This window comes from Gavia stellata, chromosome 2 (genome assembly GCF_030936135.1).
Source record: "Gavia stellata isolate bGavSte3 chromosome 2, bGavSte3.hap2, whole genome shotgun sequence".
Lineage (NCBI taxonomy): Eukaryota > Metazoa > Chordata > Aves > Gaviiformes > Gaviidae > Gavia > Gavia stellata.
In genome coordinates, this window is record NC_082595.1 from 113,072,252 (window position 1) to 113,087,126 (window position 14,875).

The 14,875-nt window shown below is 67.6% G+C and overlaps 1 protein-coding gene across 1 annotated transcript in view; it reads left to right on the forward strand.

Moving 5' to 3' along the window:
* The window catches only part of DNMT3A (DNA methyltransferase 3 alpha), a 48,556-nt gene extending 42,216 nt beyond the window's left edge, over positions 1–6,340 (forward strand). Inside the window, exons 10-22 of the mRNA XM_059827855.1 lie at positions 133–282; positions 560–604; positions 1,209–1,288; positions 1,488–1,600; positions 2,775–2,958; positions 3,049–3,133; positions 3,509–3,654; positions 3,941–4,031; positions 4,139–4,287; positions 4,401–4,486; positions 5,081–5,150; positions 5,471–5,589; positions 5,721–6,340. Coding sequence (XP_059683838.1) covers positions 133–282; positions 560–604; positions 1,209–1,288; positions 1,488–1,600; positions 2,775–2,958; positions 3,049–3,133; positions 3,509–3,654; positions 3,941–4,031; positions 4,139–4,287; positions 4,401–4,486; positions 5,081–5,150; positions 5,471–5,589; positions 5,721–5,862 — 1,460 coding nt within the window. The 3' untranslated portion in view covers positions 5,863–6,340. The remainder of the gene's footprint in view (positions 1–132; positions 283–559; positions 605–1,208; positions 1,289–1,487; positions 1,601–2,774; positions 2,959–3,048; positions 3,134–3,508; positions 3,655–3,940; positions 4,032–4,138; positions 4,288–4,400; positions 4,487–5,080; positions 5,151–5,470; positions 5,590–5,720) is intronic.
* Positions 6,341–14,875: the final 8,535 nt, after the last annotated feature.

The following is a 14,875-nucleotide window of genomic DNA, read 5'->3' on the forward strand; positions in this document are numbered from 1 at the left end:
GTGTCCCCCGGGGACCGCCAGCCATTGGCTGTGGCGTCCCCGCGGCAGCGTGGGCTTGGACAGAGGAAGCGCCGTGGGGCTGGCGGGTCCTGGGGGGCTCCCCGCTGACGGGACCCTGCGCACCCCTTGCAGAGGAGCGAAACCCCTACAAAGAAGTTTACACGGAGATGTGGGTAGAGCCGGAAGCGGCCGCCTACGCACCGCCCCCACCCGCCAAAAAACCCAGGAAAAGCACAACGGAGAAGCCCAAGGTCAAGGAGATCATCGATGAGCGCACCCGAGGTACAGGCTGGGGGTGGCCCCACACACCCCCCTCCGCGGGGGTTTGCTTGGCCGTGACCCTGCCAGGGCTCGGTCCCAGTGCCGGGAGGGCCATGGTCACCACGGGGGGCCAGGGGGGGCGAAAGCTGCTCTGGGCGAGGTCCCCCCTTCTCCATCGGGGACCTTCCTGGGGTCCCCTCCCTTCGCCCCCCCGCGGGGCTGCGCGGAGGGGACCTGGCTGGGGCAGGGCTGGCATCGGGCAGGACCCCCCCACCCTGACACCTCTCTCCCTCCCCAGAGCGGCTTGTTTACGAGGTCCGGCAGAAATGCAGGAACATCGAAGGTGAGTGTGGGGCAATGCCCGGCTCTGGGGCTGGGGCGCATCCTGCCCCTGGGGCTGGGGCTGGGGTGGAGGGTCCCTCCCCAGCCGGACAACAATTCTGGCTGCAGACCCGGAAGGCAGAGGGGGCTCAGAGGGGCAGGGGGGGCCCAGGGGGCCAGGGGACGGGCTTGTCCCATCCCTCAGCCTGGCTGGGAGCAGGGACAGCGGCAGCCATGATGGTGGGCTGCCCTGGACGGTGGCGGGGACCCCTGGGACACTGCCCGAGGCTGGGGTCACCAGCACTGGGCATGGAGCAAGGCAGGGCAGGGGGGGCTGTTGGGGGCCGGGGAGGCGGTGGGAGTCCTGCCCCGCTGTCCCCTGGCTTGGTCCCCATCGCACTGTGGTGGCTGTCCCGGTTGTGCCGGCAGTTTGGGGCTCGGGGAGGATTTTGCCACTCCCCAGCTAAGGGGGCGAAGCCGGTGTGAGCCAGATGTGGGGCGTGAGCGTTTGCCGGGGGTGGCAGCAGGACGTGGCTCGGGGTCGGGCTGCTCCCCACATGCTGGGCTTGCCCCGGTGCTGGGGGGTGGCAGATTCTGTGGGTAACGTCTCCCCTCCTGCCCCCCAGACATCTGCATCTCCTGCGGGAGCCTCAACGTGACCCTGGAGCACCCTCTATTTATCGGAGGAATGTGCCAAAACTGCAAGGTACGGCATGGCACAGGCAGCCCCAGCGCCAGGCGAGTGGGCACGGCCGGGTCCCCCCAGACACCCTGTCCCGGAGGTCTCCCTGCCAGGCCCCTCTGCCAGGAGCTGCCCCGGTGCCCTCGCAGGGTGCCCGGCCTCGCAGCAGCATCCCAGCACAGGGCTCGGGCCGCACCGCGCTCACGCCTTGGCTCTCCCCCAGAACTGCTTCTTGGAGTGCGCGTACCAGTACGATGATGACGGCTACCAGTCCTACTGCACCATCTGCTGCGGCGGCCGCGAGGTGCTCATGTGCGGCAACAACAACTGCTGCAGGTCCGGGGCTGCCATCCTGGCATGGGGCTGGGGAGGTTTCGGTGAAGCCACAGTCCTGGCATGGGGCTGGAGAGGTTTCGGTGAAGCCACAGTCCTAGCGTAGGGCTGGGGAGATTTCGGTGACGCCACAGTCTTGGCATGGGGCTGGAGAGGTTTCGGTGATGCCACTGTCCTGGTGTGGGGCTGGGAAGTTTCGGTCATGCCACAGTCCCGGCATGGGGCTAGGGAGGTTTTGGGGAGGCTGCAGTCCCAGCATGGGGCTGAGGAGGTTTCGGTGGTGCCACAGCCCTGGCATGGGACTGCAGAGGTTTTGGTGATGCCACAGTCGTGTCGTGGGGTTTCGGTGATGCCAGTCCTGGGGTGGGGCTGGGACATTTTGGTGATGCCACAGTCTCAGTACGGGTCTGGGAGGTTTTGGTGGTGCCACAGTCCCACTGTGTCATTTTGGTGATGCCCCAGTCCTGGCGTGAGGCTGGGGAGGTCTTGGTGATGCCAGTTCTGGTGTGGGGCTGGAGAGGTTTCGGTGATGCCACAGTCGTGGGATGGGGCTAGGGAGGTTTTGGGGAGGCTGCAGTCCCAGCATGGGGCTGAGGAGGTTTCGGTGGTGCCACAGCCCTGGCATGGGACTGCGGAGGTTTTGGTGATGCCACAGTCATGTCGTGGGGTTTCGGTGATGCCAGTCCTGGGGTGGGGCTGGGACATTTTGGTGATGCCACAGTCTCAGTACGGGTCTGGGAGGTTTTGGTGGTGCCACAGTCCCACTGTGTCATTTTGGTGATGCCCCAGTCCTGGCGTGAGGCTGGGGAGGTCTTGGTGATGCCCTGGTCCTGGCGTGGGGCTGAGGGAGGTTTGGCAATGCCCCAGTCCCAGCATGGGGCTGGGAAGTTTTGGTGATACCACAGTCCTGGCTTGGCGCTGGGGAGGTTTTGGTGATGCCAGTTCTGGTGTGGGGCTGGGAGGTTTCGGTGACGCCGCAGGTCCCAGCTGCCAGTCTTCGAGGGGCACAGCCGCAGCCTGGCCATAGTCCCACTGGGGCAGCACAGGCAGCGTGGCCGTGCCGGGGGCACCGTCCCCTGCCACCACATGCGCTGAGTCCCCAGCATCCCGTGGCGGGGATGCTGCCCGGGGCGCCGGACCCAGCCCCGCCGCTCACACCGGCTCCCGGCTCTCCCAGGTGCTTCTGCGTGGAGTGCGTGGACCTGCTGGTGGGCCCGGGGGCGGCCCAGGCGGCCATCAAGGAGGACCCCTGGAACTGCTACATGTGCGGCCATAAGGGCGTCTACGGGCTGCTGCGGCGGCGGGAGGACTGGCCCTCGCGCCTCCAGATGTTCTTCGCCAACAACCACGACCAGGAGTTTGTGAGTGTCCCTGTGGAAAGACCCCCCCGTCCCCCCTCCCCGCTGCCCCATGTCCCCCCTCCCTGCCTGACACCCGCCCGTGGCTTTCAGGACCCACCGAAGGTGTACCCACCGGTGCCGGCCGAGAAGAGGAAGCCCATCCGGGTGCTCTCGCTCTTCGACGGCATCGCCACAGGTGGGTGGGGGTCCCTGGCCCGGCAGCCCCCATAGGGACCCTCCCTGGGGCGTGTTTGGGACCGGTGTGGGGGGCAGAAGGGAGTGGGGCGAGCAGCCTGCCTGCACCCCACAACCGTCCAGCCTCGGGGCAGGGTGGTCCTGCACCCATCGGGGTGTCAGCGGTGCACGGACAGACCTGCGCCGGCTGCGGGATCCCCGGCCGGGTGTTCCCGTGGGCAGCACCCACCGTCTCCTCTGCCCCAGGCCCTGGGGGGTCCATGCTGACAGGGGAGGGGGATGGCACGGGGATGGTGGTGCTGCCGGGGACGGACAGGATAGGACGGGTGGGGGCCCGTTGTCCGCGTGCCGCCCACCCCGGCCCCGCTCCCCGCAGGCCTGCTGGTGCTGAAGGACCTGGGCATCCAGGTGGACCGCTACATCGCCTCCGAGGTGTGCGAGGACTCCATCACCGTGGGCATGGTGAGGCACCAGGGCAAGATCATGTACGTCGGGGACGTCCGAAATGTCACCCAGAAACACGTACGTCCTGCCCGCCGGCCCCCCGCGCCTCCCCCCTCCCTGCAGGGTGCCCCCAAAGCGTCCCAGTGCTCAGCCCTGGGTCCCCGAGATGGGTCCGGTCCCTTGTCCTGCATCTCCCCGTGCGCTGGGCTTCGCCAGCATGGCCTCACCACCCCGCCGGGGAGCTCGGCCACCATCCACCCCTGCCGTGTGTCCAGGCGTCCCCCCCGGCAGGCACACTGTCCCCTGAGCAGGCGGCAGCATCCGGCACCGGCGCCCGGCTCACCGGGTACTCTCCCTCTTGCAGATACAGGAGTGGGGCCCCTTCGACCTGGTGATCGGGGGGAGCCCCTGCAACGACCTCTCCATCGTCAACCCGGCCAGGAAGGGGCTCTACGGTAGGTGTCTCCGCACCGGGCTGGGGCTGGCCCCCACCACCGGCCCCCCGCTGCTGCCGCTGGCCCCCCACCACTGACACCAGCCCCTCTCGCTCTCTCCTGCCCAGAGGGCACCGGGCGGCTCTTCTTCGAGTTTTACCGCCTGCTCCACGAAGCCCGGCCCAAGGAGGGCGACGACCGGCCCTTCTTCTGGCTCTTCGAGAACGTGGTGGCCATGGGGGTGAGCGACAAGAGGGACATCTCGCGCTTCCTGGAGGTGAGTGCCAGGGTGTCGCCGCCCTCCGGACCTGGCCCCAGGGACCCCAAGGGTCCTGCCCCCGCCGCGGGCTGCTGAGCCCCGCTGACTTCTCCCCTTCTCCCTTCTTGCAGTCCAACCCCGTCATGATTGATGCCAAAGAAGTGTCTGCAGCACACAGGGCACGGTACTTCTGGGGGAACCTTCCCGGGATGAACAGGTTGGTGAGAGCGCCCCGGAGCTGAGCCGCTCGCCTGCCTGCGGTGCCTGCCTGCCTGTCGCCCTGCCTGCTGCGGGGCTGGGGCGGCCGGCGGCCCCGGCTCCGGCACCGGGCGGGAGGGCGCTGCTGGGGGCTGCAGAAAGGGACGGGCCCATGGGTCATTCCCGGGCCCCGGTGTGGCTCTGGGGGTCCCCTGCCCCGGCTGGTGCTGCGCGAGAGCAGGGGGGGCTGGCTCACAAGGTGGCACTGGGTGACAGCACACCCCAAAAGCCCAGAGCAGTGCACCCCGCAGAGGGGGCTGGTCCTGTCCTTGCTCCCTTGTGCTGGTGGGCCCTCCGTCCCCTCCGTGCGTCCCCTCCGTGCCCCTCCTGGATGGGGGCCGTGGAGGCACGCAGCTGGTGGCCGCGGGCAGGCTCCCACCGGGATGGGCTGCTTCTCGCCATCGCCTGCCGCAGCCCCCCAAAACAGCCTCGGCCGCCCAGTGCCCCCCGCAAACCCTGGCTGGAGAGCTGCCCTGCGCCCACGCAGGTGCTGGCATGGGGACACGGGGACGTGGCGCTGCCACCCCGCGTCCACCCTGACTCTCTCCCCCAGGCCACTCGCGTCCACAGTCAACGATAAGCTGGAGCTGCAGGAGTGCCTGGAGCACGGCAGGATAGCAAAGGTCAGCCCCAGCGCACGGGACGCGGCCGGCGGGACCGGGGACAGCGCGGCCGAGGGGGCGGTGGGGTCCCGCGGCCGCCCCCAGTGGTCCCACACCCCTTGGGCTGCAGGGGAGGGGTCCCGTGAGGGTGCAGGAGGGACGTGGCGGTGGCACCGGCACCCCGGGATGGGGAGTCTCGAGATTTGGCGCTGGGCAGCACCGCCGGCCCACAGCCAGCCTGCCCGCCCGCGGTCGCCCTGCCTGCCTGCGGCCAGCCCGGCCGGCGTGCCGGGGGGCTTCATCCCGCCCCCCCCAGCGTGACGAGCCTGTGCCTCTTGCAGTTCAGCAAAGTGCGAACTATCACCACTCGCTCCAACTCCATCAAGCAGGGCAAGGACCAGCACTTCCCCGTCTTCATGAACGAGAAGGAGGACATCCTGTGGTGCACGGAGATGGAGAGGTACCGCGGCTGGCCGAGGGCTCACCGCGGGGCTGCGCACGCGCCGGGGGCGGCCGGCAGCGCCGCGTCCCTCGGGGCCGGCACCCCCCTGACCCCGCTCCCCGTTGTCCCCCCGCCCCGTGTGCCCGCAGGGTCTTCGGCTTCCCGGTGCATTACACAGACGTGTCCAACATGAGCCGCCTGGCCCGGCAGAGACTGCTCGGCAGATCCTGGAGCGTGCCGGTGATCCGCCACCTCTTTGCTCCCCTGAAGGAATACTTTGCCTGCGTTTAAGAGAGACAGACAGGAACTGGTGACACAGAGCAAGTCAGAAACAAAACCATCCATGCCAAGAGGATTGAAAACACGGAATGAGAGAAGAGTCAGCACCCAGAAGAGAGACGGGATTTCGCAGCCCGTCGGGAACCCGGCACACGTCTCCCCGAGCGAAAGGGTTCGGTGTCCTCTCCTGAATTTCCAATGTTCAGCTTTTAGCCTATTTAAAAAAAAAAAACCACAAAAAAAAACCAACGAAAACGAAAAAAAAAACAAAAACGAAACAAAAAAAAACAAACAAAAAACCAAAACCATTTTTTTTTTGGGTAACCTTTTAATTTTCCGCTCTTTTCTGGCTGGGTTTTTCTGTTGGTTTGGTTTCTGCTTCTCGGAGCAGCGGGCGAGACGAGACGCCGTCGCCAGCTCTGCTCTCGGAGGAGGGGAAACGGCAGCGGGAAACCCCAGCCGGGAGAGGCGGAGGCGAAGGAGACCCGCTCCGTCTGCGCCGAGCGCGCGCCGAGCTCGGGGCCCGGCCGCCGGCCCGGCGAGCGTGGGGGGAGCGCGAAGCGGCAGGGAGGCGCTCGGCCGGCTCCGCAACGCCCAGCAACTGAGCCTCACTCTTTTCCACCAGCACCGTTCACTGGTGATATGGAGCCAACCCAACTGGCAGGGAAGCCGAGAACACACACACCACAACACACACCTTTTCTACAGTATTTTGGGTGCCTACCACACAGGAAACCTTGAAGAAAGCAAATCTTAGAAGCCGCTGTTACCTCTTGTTTACAGTTTATATATATATGATAGATATGAGATATAGATATATATATATATAAAAGGTACTGTTACTACTGTACAACCTGACTTCATAATGGTGCTTTTAAACAGCGGGGTGAGTCGAGACATCAGCTTCCATGTTGCCTTACGTGCCGGGCCTTTCCGAGCGAGCGGCGCGGGAGGGGGCCGGGGCGGCGGCCGGGCGGGAAGCGTCTCCATCCCGAGTCATGCAATAACCTTTTTCTGTCCTAAAAGGAAGCGCCTCCCTCGGCGGCGGCAACGGCGGCGGTGGCCGCCCTGCCCTGCCCGGCCCTGCCCGTGCTGCCCGCCCTGCCCGCGACGCGCACAAACGTACTGGTGCTCTTCTGCGTACGTGGCGTCCCCGGCCGGGCCGGTGCTGGTTGTCCCCCCCCCGACCCGGCAGCAGCAGCGGGGTGCTCCTGCCTGCTCCTGCCTGCAGGTGCTGCCTGCCGGGGCGGCGCGGGGCACGGGTGCTCTGAATCAGGCTCTTGCCGAAAGCTGTGGCGGTGCCGCGCGGGCAGGGCGGAAGGCAGGCGGGGAGCAAGCGCGGGACGGAGCGGTGCTGGAGCGTGGCTGGGGCGCTTCCGGCGCGGGACAGGGACGTCTGCGGGTCCCCGGACCCTGGTGCTACATCCGCGGGGCCGGGCTGGTCGGCAGGAGGGCGATGCCCCGGTGAGTCGGGACGGGAGCCCGGTGCTGCCCGCGGCGTCGCCTCGTGCACCGGGCGGCTCGGGGCATCGCTCCTCTGTCCGAGCGTGGTTTTGGAGCAGCTGTGCCCCATCGGTGCCCTGTGCCGGGGGTGGCCCCGTGCCCCCTTGCTGGGGTGATGGGTGCCTGCGAGGTGCTTGGTGGGCGCGGGGATGCCGCGTGAGCTGAGGTGTCGGTGTCGGTGTCGAGGGCAGGCAGCCCCGGCCGCAGGGGGCCGGGAGCCGTGACGGCGTTGACGGTGCGGAGGGGAGCTGTGGTGCGTGCAGGCAGGGTGCAGGCAGGACACGGGCAGGTGCTGGCATTGCTGTGGATGGTGCTACTTGTCTGGCAGCTGTGGGTGCTGCGGGAGGTCGGTGGGTCCGGCTCGGTGCAGGGGCGTTGCCCCACATCCCCGGTGCCCGCTGGGGTGGCCGGATCCTGTGCCCGGCGCTGGAGCGGAGGGGCTCCGGCGGGGGCAAGGACTGGTGCTATGGCGCGGGGGAGGCTCCCGGAGGGTCTCCGGCCCGTCGCCGTCTCTTCTCTAACTGTGAAAGGTGCCGGGGGTCCCGCGGGCGGGCGGGGGCCGCCGGCTGCTCGGTGCGGGGTGCTGGCTAATTGGCAGCGAGCCGCGCCGGCGGCCCCGGGGTGCTGAGAGGTGCCGGGACCGACGGCGGCGGGGGCAGGCGGGGGGCGGCCCCGGGGCCCCCCACACCTCCCCACTGCGCCTGGTGCTACCGGGGGTTCGGAGGCCCCTCTGTCGGTGTGGGCGGCGCGGGGAGCTGAGCTGGCGCGGGGCGGCTGCGGTGGGGGGCACCGCGGGGCCCAGCTTTGCCGGGTGGTAAAGGAGGCGAGGCGGGACGCGGCCCCCCCGGCCCCGGGCGCTGAGCCGGCGCTGTGGGCTCTGGCTTGGTCCCGGGGCCGGATCCCGCGCTGCCCTGCAGCGCTGGGGCGAGTCTGGCACAGGGCTGCTGCACCGCGCGCGGGTCCCGCCTGCCGCAGCAGCGCCAGGTGTGAGCCTTGCACGGCCCTGCAGCGCTGTCTGCAGGTCCTGCACGGCCCACAGCACCGGGTGCAGGAGCTACGTGGCCCTGCTGCGCTGTCTGCGGGTCCTGCACGGCCCTGCAGCATCGCATGCGAATCTTATGTGGCCCTGCAGCATTGCATGCGAGTCTTGCACGGCCCTGCAGCACCACTTGCAGGTCCTGCACGGCTCTGCGGCAGCAGCTGTGGGTCCTGCACCGCCCTGCAGCACTGTCTGCAGGTCCTGCACGGCCCACAGCACCGGGCGCAATTGCTGCGTGGCCCTGCAGCGCTGTTAGCAGGTCCTGCATAGCCCTGCAGCTTCGCAGGCGAGTCTTGCACGGCCCTGCAGCACTGCCTGCAGGTCCTGCATGGCTCTGCAGCACCGGGTGCAAGTGCTACGTGGCCCTGCAGCGCTAAGTGCGAATCCCGCATGGCCCTGCAGCACTGTTGGCGAGTCTCGCACGGCCCTGCAGCACTGTCTGCAGGTGCCGCTGCAGCAGCACCAGGTGCAAGTCTGCTGTGGCCCTGCAGTGCTGGGTGCTGGTCCTGCACGGCCCACAGCACTGGGTGCAAGTGCTACATGGCCCTGCAGTGCTGGGTGCTAGTGCTGCACAATCCTGCAGCACCATTTGCGAGCCCTGCATGGCCCTGCAGCACTGGGTGCAAGTGCTGCACGGCCCCGCAGCTCTGGGAGCGAGCCTTGCCAAAGCCCTGCAGCACCGTCTGCAGGTCCTGCACGGCCCTGCAGCGCCGGGTGCAAGTCCTGCGTGGCCCTGCCGCGTCATTGGCGAGCCTTGCACGGCCCTGCAGCGACGTTTGCAGGTCCTGCACGGCCCCGCAGCAGGGTTTGGGGGTCCCGGCAGGCCCCGCCGTGCCGCACCGGCCCGGCGCAGCCCTGCAGCGCTTCCCTGGGACCCTCTCGGCCCTGCGGCGCCTTTCGCGAGCCGGGTCCCCGCCGGCTCTGCAGCGCAGGGTGCCGGCCCGGTGCGGCGTTGGCGCGTGCCAGGCGGCTCCTGCACCCGCCCCGGGCGCCCGCAGCTGGGATGCCTGGGCCGGTGCCGGAGCCGGTGCCGGAGCCGGTGCCGGCGGGAAGCAGGTTCCCGTCGCGGCACAACTGGACAGGCGCCGGAGCGGCGCCGGGCTCGGCTCGGTGGTGCTGGGGGCACGTCGGCAGCTCCGCGGCAGCCGCCGGCGGTGGTGGGGACCGTGGGGACGCCTGGGGAAAGAGTTCAGTTTTTAACGTACCCGACTCACATCTTTTTTTAAAACAAACAGACGAATTTTGTTGCACAGCCCTAGATGAAAGAGTGAAAACAAAAACAAAGCCTAAATTCCTTAAGATCCGCCGAGGGAGTAGGTGACAAACACGGTGCTAAAACATTTTATTAAAAATATATATTGTTAAATTAAGTCTGCTGTCTGGACAATGACTGTTTGTTTTGTTTTCTTGTAGTGGAGTTTCAAAGAGCACTATTATTTTACTCTTATATATTATTATTAAAAAAAAAACAAAAAACAAAAAGGCATTTTAACTTTGTACTTGAAAACTAAACGAGATTTCATGTGTTTTAGCCTAGACATTGAAGTAGCTGACGCTTAACTATTTGTGGGGAATCATGTACTCATACCGAGGAATAAACGCGTAGAGTTCGGTACCCTCCTCTCCTATGATTTGGCTCAGCCCGCGCCCGACCGCCACATTCCTGGCAGCGCCGGCGGCACCGCCGCGGCCGCCCCGGCCCAGCGTCCCCAGCTGCTCTTCCCCCCGCCCCCCTTTTATTTTCTACTTTTCTCTCTCTCGGTTCGTTCCTTTTGTTTTTTGTTGGTTTGTTTTTTTAGGGTCGCTTCTCTATTTATTGCCGCTGAATACTGTGCATTTCACCGTATGGTTCTGGCCCGCGGGGCTTGCCCGGCACTCTGTTGTATCTGTGTAAGTATTGCTCGTGACATAGCTGTTCTGAACTAATTAAAGGTCAATGCGTGCAGCAGATGTAGAAAGTCTGTCCGTTCCGCTTCCATCCCATCCTCCTTTTTTTTTTCTTTGGTGCCCAGAAGAGTGTAATACAGACGAGCTCCTTTCTAATGTACTTGTGCTGGAGAACACTTGAATAAATGTACTGTTTTTGTGCAAAAAAAAAAAGGAAAAAAAGAGGAAAAAAAAAAAGAGAAAAAAAAAACCACGCTCCCTGCGCTCCTGTGCTCTGTGGCGTCCCGGCGGGCAGAGGGGTCCGGGTGGGCGGGTGGCGGGGTCCTGGCACAGCCGGTCGGGTCCCAGTGGGTGGTGGGGTCCTGGTGGGCACTGGGGTCCCATGATGATGGGGTCCCATGATGATGGGGTCCCGGTGGGTGGGGGGATCCCAGTGTGGGCAGTGGGATCCAGGTGATGGAGGGGTCCTGGGGGGCAGTGGGGTCCCAGCGGGGTCCCCTGTGGGCAGTGGGGTCCCGGTGGGCAGTGGGGTCCCAGTGGGTGGTGGGGTCCTGGTGGGCAGTGGGGTCCCAGCGATGATGGGGTCCCAGTGATGATGGGGTCCCGGTGGGTGGTGGGATCCCAGTGTGGGCAGTGGGGTCCAGGTGATGGAGGGGTCCTGGGGGGCAGTGGGGTCCCAGCGATGATGGGGTCCCAGTGGGGTTCCAGCAGTTGGTGGGGTCCCAGTGATGATGGGGTCCCAGTGGGTGCTGGGGTCCCAGTGGGCAGTGGGGTCCAGGTGATGGAGGGGTCCTGGGGGGCAGTGGGGTCCCAGTGGGTGGTGGGGTCCTGGTGGGCAGTGGGGTCCCAGCGATGATGGGGTCCCAGTGATGATGTGATCCCTGTGGGTGGTGGGATCCCAGTGTGGGCAGTGGGGTCCAGGTGATGGAGGGGTCCTGGTGGGCACTGGGGTCCCAGTGATGATGGGGTCCCGGTGGGTGGGGGGATCCCAGTGTGGGCAGTGGGGTCCAGGTGATGGAGGGGTCCTGGGGGGCAGTGGGGTCCTGGTGGGTGGTGGGGGGTCCTGGTGGGCAGTGGGGTCCCAGCGATGATGGGGTCCCAGTGGGGTTCCAGCAGTTGGTGGGGTCCCAGTGATGATGGGGTCCCAGTGGGTGCTGGGGTCCCAGTGGGCAGTGGGGTCCAGGTGATGGAGGGGTCCTGGTGGGCAGTGGGGTCCCAGTGATGATGTGGTCCCGGTGGGTGGTGGGATCCCAGTGTGGGCAGTGGGGTCCAGGTGATGGAGGGGTCCCGGTGTGAAGAGGGGTCCCAGGAATGATGGGGTCCCAGTGGGGTTCCAGCAGTTGGTGGGGTCCCAGAGATGATGGGGTCCCAGTGGGTGCTGGGGTCCCAGTGGGCAGTGGGGTCCAGGTGATGGAGGGGTCCCAGTGGGCAGTGGGGTCCCAGTGCAGGTTGTGGGGTCCCAGCGGGGTCCCCTGTGGGCAGTGGTGTCCCGGTGGGCAGTGGGGTCCCAGTGCAGGTTGTGGGGTCCCAGTGGGTGGTGGGATCTAAGGAAGGGTGCAGTCCTGGTGGATGCTGGGGTCCCAGTGACAGTGGGGTCCTGGTGACGGTGGGGTCCCAGTCCCGGGTGCGGGGAGCCACAGGCTGAGCCCAGCTCCGGGACAGAGCACTGGGGGCTTTGCTCGTGCAGCACTGGGGCGTGGGGGTGCAGAGCCCCCAGCAAAATGGGGCCCCACTTTTCTGCCCCATGAGCTGCTGGGTCCGGAGACTGCCCTGTGCGGCTCCTGCCTCAGTTTCCCCCAGCTGGGCAGTGCCGGGTGGGTGGTGGGACTCCTGGGGACCCCCCCTGGGGACACCCCCAGTCCCTATGCCAGACCCCGAGGTGGTGGGTGCCTGGAGACGGGGCTGGAGGAGGAAAACTGCCCGAAATGGAGGGGAACCAGGCTGGGGTTCTCCTGAGACACCCTGACCCCCCCAGGGGCTGCACCCAGGGGTGCCCAGGGGCTGCTGAGGTCCTTCGGAGCCCCTCTCGGTCACCTGCAGAAGGTGACGGGGACAGAGGGACATCCCTGAGGGGTGGAGAAAGGCAAGTGCCGCATCCCCGGACGGCGGATGCTGAGCGCCTGTGCCCGCGCTGGGACGCGGGGTCTGGCGGGTGGACACGGGCGGGCGAGCGGGGGGTGCGGTGGGTGTCTCGGGGAGCCGTGCTCTGCCGGGGGCTGGCGGTGAGCGGGTGCTGCAGGGTGTGGCACCGGGGTCCCCGGGCTCTCGGGGCGGACGGACAGCACTCCCCGGGGTTTGGGGGTGACACGCTGGCAGTCGATAGGTGGGGGGGGGGGCTGGCACCCCTGGGAGCTGGGCAGGCTGCGGGGGGGCACGTGTGAACCTCCGGAGGTTCAACAGGGCCAAGGGCAAGGTTCTGCTCCGGGGTCAGGGCAACCCCCGGTACCAGTCCGGGCTGGGGGTGAAGGGATGGAGAGCAGCCCTGCGGAGAAGGACTTGGGGGTACTGGTGGATGAAAAGCTGGACGTGAGCCGGCAATGAGCACTCGCAGCCCAGAAAGCCAACCGCATCCTGGGCTGCATCCCCAGCAGCGTGGCCAGCAGGTCGAGGGAGGGGATTCTGCCCCTCGACGCCGCTCTGGTGAGACCCCCCTGGAGCACTGCGTCCAGCTCTGGGGTCCCCAGCACAGGGAAGACATGGACCTGTTGGAGCGGGTCCAGAGGAGGCCACGGAGATGGTCAGAGGGCTGGAACAGCTCTGCTGTGAGGACAGGCTGGGAGAGATGGGGTTGCTCAGCCTGGAGAAGAGAAGGCTCCGGGGAGACCTTCCTGCGGCCTTTCAGTACTTAAAGGGGCTTGTAGGAAAGATGGGGAGAGACTTTTTGGTAGGACCTGTAGCAACAGGACAAGGGGGAATGGTTTTAAGCTAAAAGAGGGGAGATTCAGACTAGATGGAAGGAAGAAATTGTTCACGCTGAGGGTGGTGAAACCCTGGCCCAGGTTGCCCAGAGAGGTGGTAGATGCCCCATCCCTGGAAACATTCCAGGTCAGGTTGGAGGGGGCTCTGAGCAACCTGGTCTGGTTGGAGATGTCCCTGCTCATGGCAGGGGGCTGGACCAGATCCCCTGGAAATGTCCCTTCCAGCCCAAATCTGCGACTGTGACGCCCGGGGCTGCGGGGACCGTCACTACGGGCTGGAGGGCAGAGCTGGCGGCAGCGAGCCGGGCAGGAGGAAGGGGCCAGTGGGGACCTTACGAGGGCAAACGCCCAGCCCAGCCCCGGGCAGGCAGAGCCCCGGCAGCGACACGGGATCTGCCGGGCTGTGCTGGGCACTGCTGGGTGGTACTGGGCACTACTGGGTGGTATTGGGCTCTACTGGGTGGTTCTGGGCTCTACTGGGAGGGGCTTATGGAATATCATCGGTGGCCTTGGGGGAGCAATGTGATGCTATGGGGAGGGCCATGGGTGCCATGGGGGGGGAAATGGGTTGTTGGCAGAAGGGGCTATGGTGTGGGGCCGTAGGGGTGCCATGGGAAGGTGCCATGGGCGGGCATAGGGAGTGCCTGGGGGTGCCATGGGGGGCCCTGGGGGTCAGGGGGGCCATGGGGAGGGGCCTGAAGGGGTCCTGGGTGCCAGGGGAGCCCTGGGGAGGGGTCGGAGGGGCCCTGGGGATCGGGGGGGCCCTGGGGTGGGGCGGGGGGGGGCCTAGGGGTCCATGGGGCCGTGCCTGAAGGGGCCATGGAGAGGGGCCGGGGGGGGTCGGGGGGTCCTGGGGGTCAGGGCGGCCATGGGGTGGTGCATGAAGGGGCCCTGGGTGCCAGGGGGGCCATGGGGAGGGCCGGGGGGGCCCTGAGGGTCGGGGGGGCCCTGGGTGCCAGGGGAGCCCTGGGGAGGGCCGGGGGGCCCTGGGGGCCGGGGGGGCCCTGGTGTGGGGCCGGGGGGGGCCTGGGGGTCAGGGTGGCCCTGGGGAGGGCTCGGGGGGCCCTGGGGGTCGGGGGGGCCATGGGGAGGGCCGGGGGTGCCCTGAGGGTCGGGGGGGCCCTGGGTGCCAGGGGGGCCCTGGGGAGGGCCGGGGGGCCCCTGGTGTGGGGCCGGGGGGGGCCTGGGGGTCAGGGTGGCCCTGGGGAGGGCCGGGGGGGCCCTGGGGGTCGGGGGTCCCTGGGGGTCAGGGGGGGCCATGGGGAGGGCCGGGGGGGCCCTGAGGGTCGGGGGGGCCCTGGGTGCCAGGGGGGCCCTGGGGAGGGCCGGGGGGCCCTGGGGGTCGGGGGGGCCATGGGGAGGGCCGGGGGGGCCCTGAGGGTCGGGGGGGCCCTGGGTGCCAGGGGGGCCCTGGGGAGGGCCGGGGGGCCCTGGGGGCCGGGGGGGCCCTGGTGTGGGGCCGGGGGGGGCCTGGGGGTCAGGGTGGCCCTGGGGAGGGCTCGGGGGGCCCTGGGGGTCGGGGGGGCCATGGGGAGGGCCGGGGGGGCCCTGGGGGTCGGGGGGGCCCTGGGGGTCAGGGGGGGCCCTGGGGGCCGGGGGGGCCCTGGTGTGGGGCCGGGGGGGGCCTGGGGGTCAGGGTGGCCCTGGGGAGGGCTCGGGGGGCCCTGGGGGTCGGGGG